Source organism: Oncorhynchus mykiss, chromosome 6 (genome assembly GCF_057628025.1).
Source record: "Oncorhynchus mykiss isolate SJ-2025 chromosome 6, ASM5762802v1, whole genome shotgun sequence".
Classification (NCBI taxonomy): Eukaryota; Metazoa; Chordata; class Actinopteri; order Salmoniformes; family Salmonidae; genus Oncorhynchus; species Oncorhynchus mykiss.
The window spans coordinates 33,420,727-33,435,767 of NC_143027.1; the positions used below are offsets into that span (position 1 = coordinate 33,420,727).

The 15,041-nt window shown below is 44.7% G+C and overlaps 1 protein-coding gene across 2 annotated transcripts; it reads right to left on the reverse strand.

Moving 5' to 3' along the window:
• Nucleotides 1-983: 983 nt before the first annotated feature.
• Nucleotides 984-14,809, reverse strand: septin5a (septin 5a). 2 transcript variants are annotated; one of them, XM_021606241.3, is made up of 12 exons: nucleotides 14,674-14,809; nucleotides 14,498-14,511; nucleotides 5,676-5,766; nucleotides 4,948-5,034; nucleotides 4,702-4,825; nucleotides 3,831-3,965; nucleotides 3,478-3,595; nucleotides 3,176-3,277; nucleotides 2,959-3,055; nucleotides 2,583-2,718; nucleotides 2,296-2,398; nucleotides 984-2,189 (listed from the first exon to the last, which is right to left on the reverse strand). In XM_021606241.3, the coding sequence occupies exons 1-12, from the start codon at nucleotides 14,717-14,719 to the stop codon at nucleotides 2,124-2,126; spliced, it is 1,119 nt and encodes a 372-aa protein (XP_021461916.1). In that variant the 5' UTR covers nucleotides 14,720-14,809; the 3' UTR covers nucleotides 984-2,123. The 2 variants fall into 2 exon arrangements, with proteins under 2 accessions (XP_021461916.1, XP_021461915.1); XM_021606240.3 differs by lacking the exons at nucleotides 14,498-14,511; nucleotides 14,674-14,809 and adding an exon at nucleotides 6,808-7,249.
• Nucleotides 14,810-15,041: the final 232 nt, after the last annotated feature.

Sequence of the window (15,041 nt, forward strand, 5' to 3'; positions counted from 1 at the left end):
TTGCTGGAAAGTTCATCTGAACTTCTCTCTCCCATGAAGTCTTTCGTTGTTGGAATGAATACTTCAGAGGCCCATTAAGAAATGTTCTCATAGAATAAATGTTTCGGCGGTTGTCGGTCTTCGCATTCAGTCGACATATATTCTAGCTGCAGACTAGAAATTAGTATGGAAGATTTGCTCTTATTCTGTCGGTATCGATAGTCTCAGAGTTTAACAACCATTACAACCTTAGCTTATACTAAAGGTACTCAAACCTTAGCCCTTTCGGTAATCGAGGTACAGCATGGTCGAAAGTGGGCTTCTCCAGGTGGAGTTTTTATTCGGACTGTGGAAAAGCTTTCCCATGACGCCAGATCGATGTCTGTGCTCATGGGGGCGGGCCAATGACTTAGTGAACATTTTAACAGAAATACAATTTTAAAATCACATTACACAATTGGTTCTTTATTCATTAATTTTATACAATAATTAGATGCAAGCCTCAGAACTGAGGCTCCTGTATAAACAGAGTTATGGTAATGTGGCTGTCCTGAGGTCACAATCATAAAACAAAATGGACAGGTCGTAGCTGAATTTTCCACCGACCGTTTCCACATTCTCCAAAACATGGATATTGTTCAGTTCAAGTTCTGTGATGTATTAGAAGTTCCTTTGTTCTGTGAAACTCTGACTATAATGCCTGGCCATGAGGAGAGAGTCTCCTCTAGAAATGTACAACCCGAGATAACAGAACCTGGGTGTAAGACGGAGAAAGGCACTCGCTATACTCAGAGGGCCACGTCATGACAGTAGGAAGACTTCTCTCACACAAGCCTGCCTGCATGGGGCCTACAGGATGTCTCAGGGCTATGTCTTAAATGGCACCCTGTTCCCTGTATTGTGCTATTTGGGCTCTGTGTTTGCCTAAATATTAGTGACCTGTAGATCGTACTAGAAACCATATACTTTATTTAGGAAATAATTCAGCTAAATAAACAAACACATGAATCCAGACGGTTTATTCATCATCATAAAACGGGTCACTAGTTCCACCATGGTTTCTGAGCACAAGCACTATAAAAAGCCAAACACCATCCTGAACAACACAGCCAGAGGGCAGCATACACCACACACACACACACTATATGCTATATTGGACAAAAGCATATACAGTAGCTGCTCTTAAAAGTTTGCCTATTTTTACAGTCACATAGTGGTACCGAGGCATAGCTCAAAATGCATTTAAGAACAAACACATAGCATCATATGAGAGTGGAAATTAAGCTCTAAGCAGTTATGAGTAACGTCGGCATGCTCGCGCACATGCACCACTTACCGAACCTACCCTTTCATTAGCTATGTAAGTCAAAAGGGTCTCAATGCACTGTAAGGTAAGCAAATGGCGCTGAAGACATTCTCAAGCTGACTTGCAAGCGCCAAGACATTGTTAAAAAAAAAATAATAATAAAAAAAAAAAGGGTCTTCCCAACAAGTTGAAGTAGAGACCAGCAGTAAAAAGGTCATACGTTACATTTGTTTAGATTCTTAGGTAGCCTATTATTAAGCCTGTACCAAAAGCACAAGAAATGCCACTGAAAGGGAAAACAGATTCTCACAGTATCAAAGCAGAATAAGCTCCTCGTAATAGAGTGTCATACATCTCAAATCACACAGGCACACTCACTCAAAACCAACAGACTCAAACCTTAACATCAGTAATATTGCCGTTTTACAAAATATCTTATGCGTATTCATAACCTGACAGAATATCCCAAAAGTATTCAGCATATTTATAAATTAGATACATTTAACAGGTCATTTAAATAAAATGTTTATATTATGACATATGCTAGGAGGACTGTTCATAATATTAAATGGGGTTCAAAACGGACACCAGGTTCAGTAAAAAACTAAATTTCTCCTTGCAGGACAGACCAAATAAAAAAAAAAACACACACACAAAAACAAAAAAAAGACCAATGAATGAATATACAGCAACTGCCCCCCCCCCCATGCTGATTATATCAGTAAATAACATGTTGGTATGTATGGTATTGTTTGCATTTGTTCATCTGAAGTTGTGGATGTAAATCAGTGGCTGGCCAGCAGGTGGGGCAGTAGTCAGGGTCTGCAGGGGGAGGGGCTCACTGGTCCTTCCCATCATGGATCTGCTGCTGCATCTTATTCAGCATATCCTGCATCCTTGCCAACTGCAGAGAAAGAGAGTGAGTGGTCATGCCATTTTTGTCTTTTCGCGCAGGACATCTTTCTATAAACTGGAGACTAGCCTGTTTGGGTGATGTTACCCATAATTACCTCTTCATCTTTCATCTTGATGAGTCTATCGGTCTCCACGTCGGGGGTGGGCAGGGGCAACATGGGAATCGGGCTCTCCATTCGGTTGTCCTGCGTCAGTTTACTGAGGGGAAAACACACAGGGAACATGAATACAGACTCATACACAACGGCATGCAATATAAACAAAACTAAAGAAAAATCTCAACACCAGCAAGAAACCAAGCTACTCATTCTTTCTTATGCATTCTCTCTGACCTCTACAGTAATATATATATATATATACACACACACACACACACACACACCTGGTCATGTCCTGTATACACTGCGCTCTGTAGTTCTCATAGTGCATGTCACAGGTCACGTCTTTGAGGTCGTGCATGTGGGAGCGGATCAATATGTTCCTCAGCTTCACAAAGTCACAGTGAGACTGGTTCTCCACTGAAACACAAAAACAGACAAACTGGGTCATATTATACTGACATGATTTGCTAAGATAAAACATTCCTTCTGTTGTATCCACCAGAACTGATGCGCTGTGTAATATTAGGGACATGGATTTATACTTCACCAAGTGTTCTGAGCAAGAAAACTCCTGAGCCTAATCATAATCAAAAATTGTCATATGTGAGGAAAAGCATGATCTACCATGCAACTTAGTAATATTGTTATGTCACCCACCTTCCACAATGCCCCATGGGTAAAGTCTCCCTCTTACTCTCTGGCCCCTGGCCTCAACCACAGTGTTACTGCCAATCACTGCAAACGGACAGCACTCCTACGCACACACAGGATTTGACATGATAGATTGACAAGGGATGGTTGAGTTTAGTGGTCTCGTTCCACTTGTAGATGTCTTATTGATGTTTAGTCTTCAGGCTCCAGCTGTGTGTCTCACCTTCAGTTCTTTGTCCAGTTGTTTAAACTCCTCGTCCTCATCAGAGTCACACTCTGGGAACTGGTACACCTTAATGCCAAACCTCTCAATCTCATCACGGACCTACACACACACACACACACACACACACACACCACTGGGTGAGACATTGCTTGGAGGGGGAGTGCAGAAGCTCTGAGGGAGTTGCTCTTAACAAAACCAAATTAAGATGGCTAACTTCCCAACGTTCCTGCAGCCAACCTTACCGTCATAACACGAGACATGATTCAGCAGTTGCAGTCTGTCTGCTCTGATGGACTCACCCTGTCTTTGAGTTTCTTGATCTCGCTGGGAGTGAGACAGTCAGCCTTGGCGATGAGAGGAACCACGTTCACCTTCTCATGGAGAGCCTTCATAAACTCCACATCTACTGGACGCAGTCTACAAGGGATAGGAGGAAACAACCTGGTCAGTGTGTGTGTGTGCCATAGAGGAAAAGCGCACACTGACTATGAGTAACAGTGTTTGTGATTGAGTTGTATTGGTGCTGTTTACATAGGATCCTAAAGGTATATCCTCCTCCTGTCATCACACAGGATGTTTTATTACGATCTAGTCATCACAGCTATACCGGTCATTAGCCCATCACATTCCTCTGTCTGTGTATGCTTGTTACCCATGTCCAAATGGAGGTATGAAGTAGAGGCAGCAGTGGACTCTGTTGTCCTGGATGTTCTTCCTGTTCAGTCCACTCTCGTCCCTGAAGTACTGCTCAAACTGCTGGTCAATGTAGTCGGTGATGGGCTTCCAGCTACACTCACACGGCACAAATCAGTCAAGGCTTACAGGAACAACATACAAGATTCATTGCCACCATTATTCCTATTTTAGGTCAATCTACTGACCCATACAGAAGCCGTACCCCTTTCCTGCAGTCAAAATGACCAAATCACCCTCTAGTGGCCTCATGGCTGGAATGTTATTCATAAAAAAAAATGTAAAGCTGAAAATCGTGTTTCTATGTCAAATGGTTTCATTGCATTACAGTGTTCTGTGATGTTTATAATTAAACAATAAGGCGATTGGGAGGTTTGGTATATGGCCAGAATATCACGGCTAAGGGCTGTTCTTATCCACGACGCAACACAGGGTGCCTGGATACTGGCCATATACCACAAACCCCCCAGGTGCCTTGTTGCTTTTATAAAACTGGTTACCAACGTAATTAGAGCAGTAAACATTTATATAAAAAACTGTCTGATATTCAATGGCTTTCAGCCAACCAGCATTCAGGGCTCGAACCACACAGTTTATGAAGTGTAATATTGGGATGCAAACTCAAAATGTAATAGATTTCAACTCTATATATGACATGGTACAGGTGTCTTCTTTTTAAGCCCACAACCCATGTGTGTGAGGTGTATACTTTTGTTTCAAAGTAGATTTGTTTAAGACTTCCAAGAATCCCCTGTGTGACCCTGATTTAGCCCACTGCAGTAAAAGGTTAAAGAGTCTGTAGGACAGGACAGGATTAGTTGAGGTCTCACCATTCATTGTTGTTGACAGCATCTCCAAAGCCTGGTGTGTCTACAATGGTCAGCTTCAGCTTCACTCCTTTCTCCTCAATGTCCACTGTGTGCTTAATGATCTCTACTGTCTGGTTGATACGCTCTGAGAAAGAGAAGGCGAGAGGTAGGGATGGAGGGAGGGAAGAGAACCTCTGATGAGATGGCATTTTATTTAGCTGTTGTTGACATTTGAAGAAGGTGTGTGTGTGTGTGCGCGTTTCTCACCCTCAGCATTAAGAAGTTTCCTGTCCTTGTACAAGTCTGTGAGGAACAGGCTGTTGACCAGAGTAGATTTACCCATACCAGACTCTCCTGTAACATGACAAACATACAGCATTATACAACATGTTTCTAACAGTCAGCAACACACACACAGCCAACACTAACGCGGAGTGAACATTTTTAATTTATTTTTTACCCCTTTTTCTCCCCAAATTTCGTGGTATCCAATCGGTAGTTACGGTCTTGTCTCATCGCTGCAACTCCTGTACGGACTCGGGAGAAGGTTGAGAGCCGTGCGTCCTCCGAAACACGTCCGCACTGCTTCTTCACACAATGCCCACTTAACCCTGAAGCCAGCCGCACCAATGTATCGGAGGAAATACTGTACACCTGGCGACAGTGTCAGCGTGCACTGCGCCCGGCCCACCACAGGAGTCGCTAGTGCGCGATGGGACAAGAACATCCCTGCCGGCCAAACCTCCCCTAACCCGGACGACGCTGGGACAATTGTGCGCGGCACCATTGGTCTCCCGGTCGGGGCCGGCTGCGACAGAGCCTGGATTCTAATAACCCAGAATCTTAGTGGCACAGCTAGCAACTGCGATGCAGTGCCTTAGACCACTGCGCAACTCGGGAGGCCAGAGTGAACATTAATGAACACACACCAAGTAATTAATAGCACTGGGTCATTTTACTTTTTTAAGAAGGCTACAATCAATACTTTCACTGACCGGCGACCATGAGGGTGAAGTCAAATCCCTTTTTCACTGACTTCCTGTGCACCTGGTTAGGGAGGGTAGCAAAACCCACATACTGCTTCTCCTGAGCGAGAGGGAGAGCGAGAGAGAGAGCGAGAAAGAGGGTGAGAGAGATCAATTCAAAGCAACATTCCCAAGAGCTGAATGAGCGCAAAGCTACCATTGAAATTAAAATACAATTGACATTCAAACTCCACCCACCATGCTACAATTACAGTTTGGAGAAATCCATTGACAATAGGAGGAAGGGAAAGGGGGAAAATGCATTCATACCATTCCATTTTGAAATCTCTAAGACCTGGCGCTGTGCTTTTTCCACACACAGTGAGAGAAAAGTATGACCGATCTATGACTTTGCCACTACACAATGGAGTGCACAGCTGTCTATCTGGCAGCTCTCCCCATCCCCTTCTGACACCATTCACACATCATCCAAAGCTGCTCCTTACTCTGCCCCTACAAAACTGAAGACTCCACACACACACACACACACACACACACACACACACACCCTTGCCAGTCTACCAAGGCCAGAGTCTGGCAGCCAACAGAGGCTGACAGAGGCTGTATTGACCAGACCTGAATGGTCCTTTTTAAACCCAAAACAAACACACATGCCAAAGAAATACTCAGTCAGGGTCTATTATAAGTTGTCATAACTTGTCATATGCATTTCCGACAGCCCCTGGGGCACGGCTTAACTAACCACACATACACACAGCATGCGTAGACATGGAATAGAGCCAGGGCTGAAGTCACACACAGAGAACACGGAAATCTACAGCGCTGGATTCATAACCTATGAGGAATCATACAAACTTCTGGTTTACTTCTAGGGTGTGTGTGGGAACACAAATCCCACAGACAGAACAAACAAACTATCCATAAATCTGTCATGAACCCATCAGGACATGACATAAGACAACAGTATGTCCTACACACCTCCATACTAACATGACATGTTAGAGAGAGAGAAAGGTGTTATGAGAGTTAACTGATGTGAGTGTGAGACATTGACCCAGCTCTCCCTTCTCTATCCTCTCCTCCATTTTCTCTCTCCTCAGTGTCCCTCTATCCCCTCTCTCGCCTGTTCCAGATTATTTACCTTCTGCCTGGAGGTTCTGACTCGAGGGCAAAGCAAGCGTTCCACCAGTTTCTCCTGCAGCATGATAGCATCCATACCAAGCCAACACCACACCAATAGGGGAAATGTTTTCCAACAGAGGACAAAAACAGAGCAACCTCTTCACACGCAGCCAGAACGCTTCTCTTATGCACCCTCTACTCCTCTGTAATCCTCTGTTCGTCCACACTCGTCTTTCCTGTTATGTCCTTTGTTCCTACTCCTTCTCTCCTCATCTCCCTTTATTTCAACCCTTTCTCCTCTGCCCCACTGCTCCCTGTTCAGACAGGTAGGAAGGAATACTGACACAGAGAGAGAGCTAATGGGGGAGTTGACTAGAGGAAATAAAATGGGAGAGAAAGGTAGTAAGAGGTAGCAGTTTAGGGGAGGAAGCGAGGGATGGGGAGAGAGTGAGGGGTGGGGGGGGAAAGTGAAGGAATAAAAGACACTCATTCATTCACACCCGTTGTCCCTCCCCCTTTTCAACCGTTAGATAAATAAAGCACTGACTGCTACAGTAACGACCTATAGCAGCCCAGAGCGAGAGAGCGCGAGAGACAGACAGGAGGGCTAAACAATCTAGCCCATATCTGACCATAATAGTGATCATTTGTCAAAGAACAACACAGTGTCCTTTAACAGAGATACAAACCCACTGTGTGGTTCAAGTGTGGACTTGTACGAGTCAGTAATTCGTCACACAGAGCTTAGTGAAGCTAGTAGGGACTCTCAACCCACCCCTGGGATAACACCAGCCAGAGATGAATGATAAAATGAAGAACCTAGCCAACGTCTAGACTGCACATCAGCCATGCACCAAGTCATGTAGCGGTACCAGAGGCCCAACTACTCCAAACACTGTGAAACAAGACAGGGCGTGGTGAACAATTGTTGCCAGATGTTGGCCTACGGTGTGTGTGGGTGGGCTCAGTGGTGGGTTCAGGACGGGACACAGGTTTCAGGACGAAATATAGGTTTCAGGACAACTGGAGCTCAGAAAGCTATGATACCCCAGACAGAATGGGCAACATCTACAGAGGACATTCTAACTACATTCTAACTACTAATCAAGCTCTTGAATAGCTGTATCAGATGTATTAGTGCAGGGTTGGAACGAAACACTGTGGCTCCCAAGGAACTTTCTTCATGGGACGTCTCCAGAAGATGTAATACCAAGTGACTTCACATGAGGGAGACAGAGCTTTTATTTTAAAAATGTATTTAACCTCTATTTAATTAGGCAAGTCAGTTAAGAACAAATTCTTATTTACAATGACAGCCTACCCCAGCCAAACCCAGATGACACTGGGCCAATTGTGCACCACCCTATGGGACTCCCAATCACAGCCAGATGTGATACAGCCTGGATTCGAACCAGTGATGTCTCTTGCACCGCTGTGCCACCTGGGAGCCCAGCTTAACAGAACAGGGTACAGTACATTATGAAGGCATTGGCAGCAGAAATGTTCTTTACCATATAGCCAGGCTAATGTTTTTTAGGAAGAGATAGGAACACACATCAGATACTAGCAATTGAAGGAAAACTTGACTCTTGAGAGTGAAACAAAAAAGGGGGGATTCATTTGAATAGAACAGAGGTCCTAGAGTGACATCACAATATACTCCTTCAGGCCCCTCCCTCTTTCGCTCAGTGGCCAGCTGTCCCTCTAGTAGGTCACTGCACCTTGAGCTCTCTCACTCAACTTCACACACTGACACAACCTGATGCACGTGCACACACGTAAACATACACACATGGATACAGCTGACATCATCAGTTTAATAAAACACATCCAATGGACAGTGTTTAAGGGAGGCCATGTGGAAGCCACTTTTCAGGGACACAGTCAGGCAGTAATAACCATCTCCAGCCCATCCATTACCTCCTGTGTCCGTCTGTCCTGACCTCTGTGGATGAAATATGATCGGAGAAACCAGTAAGCTGTCTGTCTGCTGCGACTATCACACTGTATGCTTCCCAAATGGCACCCTATTCCATTTATAGAGCACTACTTTTGACCAGGGCCCATTGGGACACAACCACAGATACCTTGGGCTCTGCTAATGTGTTATTAGGGGCTAGTCAGTCAAAACATTCCACAGTGTGAGGTGCTGGGTATTAAACGTTGACAGCCATCGGAGGCCAAGCCCAGTCCTCCTGATGACAGAGTGACACACACACAGCTGACCACAACTAGAAGTCAAATATATACAGTCTGAATGCTCAGTGACTTCCTTCCCTTTAGAGAGACACACAGCCTTCGTGCTGGGTCCAGAGGCATGGATCCAGAGATCAGTCACACTGATCTCACAGTTAGATGCACTGGTCTACTTGTTGACTGTTGGTCTTTCAGGAAGCTCTTCTGAAAAAGGCCACAGCAGTAAACTACACACCTATTACTGTGGACAAGTACGCAAATACATAAAACACTCGTGCCACACACACACACACACACACACCTCCAGAGACAGAAGATGTGGAGAGGATGCATTCTGTGACATAGATATAAAGAGAGGTGACCTTTCCTGAAGACATCTCAGTCCTGCCCAACCATACATTTACACACAATTAAAGTCCGAAAGCAGAAACAAAACTGTGGCAGAGTGTTAGACCAAAGATGCGTACAGAGAAAGAGAAAGGGGGAAAGAGAGCAGAATGGAGGGAGGTAGAGGGGGTGAAGGGGGAAAAGACAGGGAATGACAGTTGAATTTGAAAGATTGAGAGCCTGAAGATGAGAATGAGTGTGAGAGAAAGAGGCTCTTTGGACCCCCCATCCCCCCCATCCGTAGTGTTTGTTCTACTTGGAGACGTGAGTCTCTGGGTGCTAGGCTCTTCGGCATGCTAATCTAACAGCGTGTAATTGGCCTGGCAACAATAGGCCTTCTAAAGAACACTTGGCTAGCATAGCGTAGCCTAGCGTTAGCGTCTGTCCATTCAGCAAAACAATAGGCTCTTCCACAGCCTAGCTCCAAATGGACCCGTAGCCCATCCTTGTAAGCACTTCAGTAGATCTCTAAAGACCCATCAGATCACAAGGTGGAACTGTTAGCCACCACATACATTCGGAAAGTATTCATACCTCTTGACTTTTTCCACATTGTTAAGTTACAGCCTTATTCTAAAATGGATTCAATTGTCCCCCCCTCCCCAATCTACACACACTACCCCATAATGACAAAGCAAAAACATGTTTAGAAAGTTTTGCAAATGTGATATTTCATTTTTTTTTTTACACATTTACATAAATATTCAGACCCTTTACCCAATACTTTATTGAAGCACCTTTGCCAGCGATTACAGCCTCAAGTCTTCTTAGGTATGACACTACAAGTTTGGCACACCTATATTTGGTCCCATTCTTCTCCGCAGATCCTCTCAAGCTCTGTCAGGTTGGATGGGGAGCATCGCTGCACAGCTATTTTCAGGTCTCTCCAGAGATGTTCAATCAGGTTCAAGTCGGGCACTGGCTGGGCCACTCAAGGACATTCAGAGACTTGTCACGAAGCCACTCCTGCATTGTCTTGGCTGTGTGCTTAGGGTCGCTGTCCTGTTGGAAGGTGAATCCATCACCCAAGTCTGGAGGTCCTAAGCGCTCTGGAGCAGGTTATTTTCAAGGAACTCTGTACTTTGCTACGTTCATCTTTCCCTCGATCCTGACGAGTATCCCAGTCCCTGCCTCTGAAAAACATCCCAACAGCATGATTTCCTCCAGACGTGAAGGCCAAAGAGTTCAATCTAGGTTTCATCAGACCAGATAATCTTTGGTTTCATCAGACCAGATAATCTTTTTTCTCATGATGTGAGAGGCCATTAGGTGCCCTTTGGCAAACTCTAAGTGGGCTGTCATGTGCCTTTTACTGAGGAGTAGCTTCCGTCTGGCCACTACCATAAAGCCCTGATTGGTAGAATGCTGCAGAGATGGGAGAACTTTCCAGAAGGACAACCATCTCCACAGAGGACCTCCGGAACTCTGCCAGAGTGACCATCGGATTCTTGGTAATCTCCCTGACCAGGGCCCTTCTCCCCCAGTTGCTCAGCCAGCTCTAGGAAGAATCTTGGTGGTTCCAAACTTCTTCCATTTAAGAATGACGGAGGCCACTGTTCTTGGGGACCTTCAATGCTGCAGACTTTTTTTTTGGGTACCCTTCCCCAGAACTGTGCCTCGACACAATCATGTCTCGGTTCTCTACGGACAACTCCTTTGACCTCATGGCTTGGTTTTTGCTCTGACGTGCACTGCCAACTGTGGAACCTTATATAGACAGGTGTGTGTGCGCCTTTCCAAATCATGTCCAATCAATTGAATTTCCCATTGGGGAACTCCAATCAAGTTGTAGAAACAGCTCAAGGATGATCAACGGAAACAGGATGCACCCGAGCTCAATTTCGAGTCTCATAGCAAAGGGTCTAAATACTTTGTTTTTTTTTATACAAATGCAACAAAAAAAATCTCAAAAACTGTTCTCTTTGTCATTATGGGATATTGTGTATAGATTGATGATGAAAAAAATGTAATTTAATCAATTTTAGAGTACAGCTGTAAGGTAACAAAATGTGGATAAAGTCAAGGGGTCTGAATACTTTCTGAATGCACTGTATGATCCTTTCAGATCTACATGAATTGCCGAGGCGGGAATGGGACAGGGGTTTAAAAGTGGGGGAATAGAGGGACACTGCATCAGCCCATTCAGCAGCAAGGAGCTGGTCACCAGGGAGTCCACCGGGATATAATACAGTGGAAAGTAAAGAGATATTGCGTCACAGGTACTGGGAACTAGACATTCTTGCAGACGAGTGGCAGAAAACAAGTGTTCACACACTGATGACCTTTATTGTGTTTGCCAAGGACAGGTTTAACTGGGCATGCCATAATGACAACACATTTTATTATCAGATAATGTTTGGTAATGTCCTCTAAACGAGGCAGAATCTGTGTTCAGCATTTATCAGCTCAATTTGCACCACCATAGTAAGAAGGTTCCGCTTCCTAATGGTCCATTATGTAGCTTTCATTCATCTTACAGTTGTCAGTTAGGCATCTTTCAAAATTCCTCAAGGGAGCTTTTCTTCCCACAGTAGGAGGTAAAGGTAGTCCTCTAATTCTCCTTATCATTAGAACTTAGCTCCCAAATCTCTGATTCCTCGCCCCCTAACATCATCTAATCTCCAAGTTATCGAGGTCACCCAAACTCTTCATTCTTGAAAATGGGTTTGGAATCCTTCTATCTGGGTCAGGCATGGGTTATTTTCAACAGCTTTTTAAATGCCTACCCAAAGGCTGAGACATGGCAAGCTGTACAGGGAGAGAGGGAGACCTGGGGTTAGAGATAAACTTGTTATTCACGTGTGTGGTTGTGAACTCCCTCTCTTAACTCTCACTCTACTGGATCATTGGCATTGCATACATGTTTTCAGCGTGACAATGACATCAGATGCCAGAGAGCAGAAACATTTCAGTTTAGATAAAGAACAAAGACAAAACACACAGAAGACACTCAGGAGAGTTGAAAGTTGAGCTACCCGGTCAGGCAATTTACTGTAAACAACCATAACAGCCTTTTCTATTAAAAGTGCAAGTAAATGTGAATCTAGTGAATCTAGTGGAGGGTGTGGTAGGAAAATACATTTGGAGTGCTGTACAGAGTGCCAGTAGGAACATGGTAATGAATCAAAATAGGCTTGGAATTCCCATGACAACCATGAATGGATGGCCTCGGCTGATAAGTACATTGTGTGAATACTATCCTCCACGATCTTTTCAATCAGAAACTCGGAGGCGTGTGTGTTCATAGGTAGCTAAGTTAATGAGTACATCTTTCCTCACGCCTGATTTAGACCTGAGAAACCATGCGAGTATACGGGGGCCAAGGAGAACTATAGATTCCACAGCATCGTAGATCTGTCATAACTGGGTGTCGTTAAATCTACGCCTAAACACGTCAATCATCCTGAGGAATTGCGGATAGGTTCCTCTCCCAGAGTCTCAGAGTGAGGAAAATGGATAAAATTGTTCCCTAGCAACGTACCAGTACACCAGACTGTGATTGGCAGGCCCAGTTTGGTGAAGCATAAGAGAAAGATGCTTCCAAGAAACAATAATTATCATAGCAGGAGGAAAGAGGAGGGAAGAAAGAGGAGGGCAAAGGGGGATGAAGGGCTTGATTTGAATGTGATTTACCCAGACTATCCTCTGCATCTCCCTCATACACACACCCTGGCCATGACCCCACTCTGAGGGTCTCAGGTGGAGTGGGATGTGCAAAAAACACATTTCCATTTCATACTACACACTTGTACATGGGTGAAACAGGACAAATATAAGCACCCCCTATCAGACCTTTTGAATGACACACACACACAGGTTAGTCCCGCTCACTATCCAAGAAACCACTCCCCCTAAGCACCCGGCCAGGTCAGGCAGAGTGTGTGGGTGTGCTGTGGCAACAGACATGCTACTTGAATATCTCCAACACAATTTTGCATAGCACAAACAGTATGATAAAATCTTAGCAATATAAAAAAAAAGAGAAAAGTTCTTACAGGGAAAAACAATTGAAGAAATTCCTTGGGGGACACGCACCCACGCTGAACATTTCCAAATCCACACACAGGCTATTCCTACTGTATTAACTGCACTGTAGTAATCAAGGTCAAGGTCTTCGAGCGAGGTTCATTCCGCAATGCTGCCCATGTGATTTCACAGGCTTACTGAAAATCTATCTGCAACAAACCCAGCTTACAGCTCAAACAATAAGAATTGTGTCTGCTTGCAGTATGTGTGAACACCAGAAAGATCAGCAAGGACCAGTGGACCTACGGGAGCCATAGCCTCTGAATGACCGTAACACTATACTGTCAACAAGGTCAGGATATAGAAGCCTTACAATATGTTTTCGCAATTAGCTTTGACTGAGATAGACGTCTGCTAACATTATGCCTTTAGTTACCATTGCTGCATGCTGCCTACTTACAATGTAGCTACACAAGGTTCCAGCAACAACCTTCGAACAGAACAGCATCTAAAGCTTCTGTCATCCTCATCCCCAGAGCAAAGAGAGAGGAGATCGATACACCTGAGACTCAGTGTGCTGCTGGTCTCCCACCAAGCTACACCTGAGCTACATACGGACACACACAGGGCTCACTCAAGGAAATCTATAAAATTGCAAGCAACCCCGGGATTACAGAGGGAAAGACCAATAGGCTTTCCAGTAACTATAGGGAGCGGGTCACTTTCACATCCACAACAAGTGGCTTGCCTAGAATGATGCATGGATGCCCGAGGATGAGAGGCGAGCCCTTGGGTACCACTCGCTGCGTATGCATCTTGTGTCTGTATGCATAAATGACATATTATCCTTCTGGCTGTGTGATGCTCACTCTACCCTGTATTGCGGTGGCAAGACAACAACAGTAGTAATCTTTAGGGCATCGGAATGATGATGCAGCTCACGTTTGCTAGGCCAAGGCTTGCTACGTAGGCTATCTAGGCTATATGACGCCATACGAAGCGAATTTGGGGGAAAAAAACTGTGTCTAGGCTACCACGCTTGATATGAAATATGATTCTATGTATCGCCTAAAAGCCTAGACCTACATCAAAAGCGTTGAACACAGATAACAATTTTGTACATATTTTTTAATAGAAATAGGTATAAACGTTGTCCTTACCTCAACTGTCTCGTCTGTTGGTCATTGTGGGGGATGAAACACAGGTGGAGAGATGCAGAACGACGCCCATAGAGAATTTAGAAGGCGAGAGAGACCGACAGAGAAAGACAATCATTGAAATGGACCGCGTTATAATTGCCTTTATGCATAATCGTAATTATTATCCTTATGCTTACCCGATTTGATCGGGATACGGCTCTTGTATCGGATGTTGGTCGTCATTTTCGCCGCTCTCCTCCCCTCGGTGTCGCTTCAGAACGGACGGACTGCTCGGTAAACGCACGCGTCCGTTCCTTCTCCGCGCTACCACAGCAGCCAGACAGGTTGTGGGAGAGGGTGTTGCAATATCGTGCAGAACCCCGCCCTCATCTATGTGGTACCCAATCGTGGATGGAGAGGTTTCCTATGATCTTACTTGTCCATATCATCAATATTGTATGCAGCTTCCATAATTAATGCTGTTCAAACTTCTCACTCATATGTTTGAAATCTTAATTTTTCAACATCTAGACGTGCACCAAGTACAAGGGAATAAGACTGTGGC

Excerpts from the sequence above, each read along its gene's own strand:
- septin5a (XM_021606240.3), bottom strand. The coding sequence starts at position 6,882 with ATGGATGCTATCATGCTGCAGGAGAAACTGGTGGAACGCTTGCTTTGC. Across the intron at positions 5,035-5,675 it reads CTTCACCCTCATGGTCGCCG|GAGAGTCTGGTATGGGTAAA; the intron begins GTCAGTGAAAGT and ends GTCATGTTACAG. Across the intron at positions 2,399-2,582 it reads TGTATACAGGACATGACCAG|TAAACTGACGCAGGACAACC; the intron begins GTGTGTGTGTGT and ends TTTTCCCCTCAG.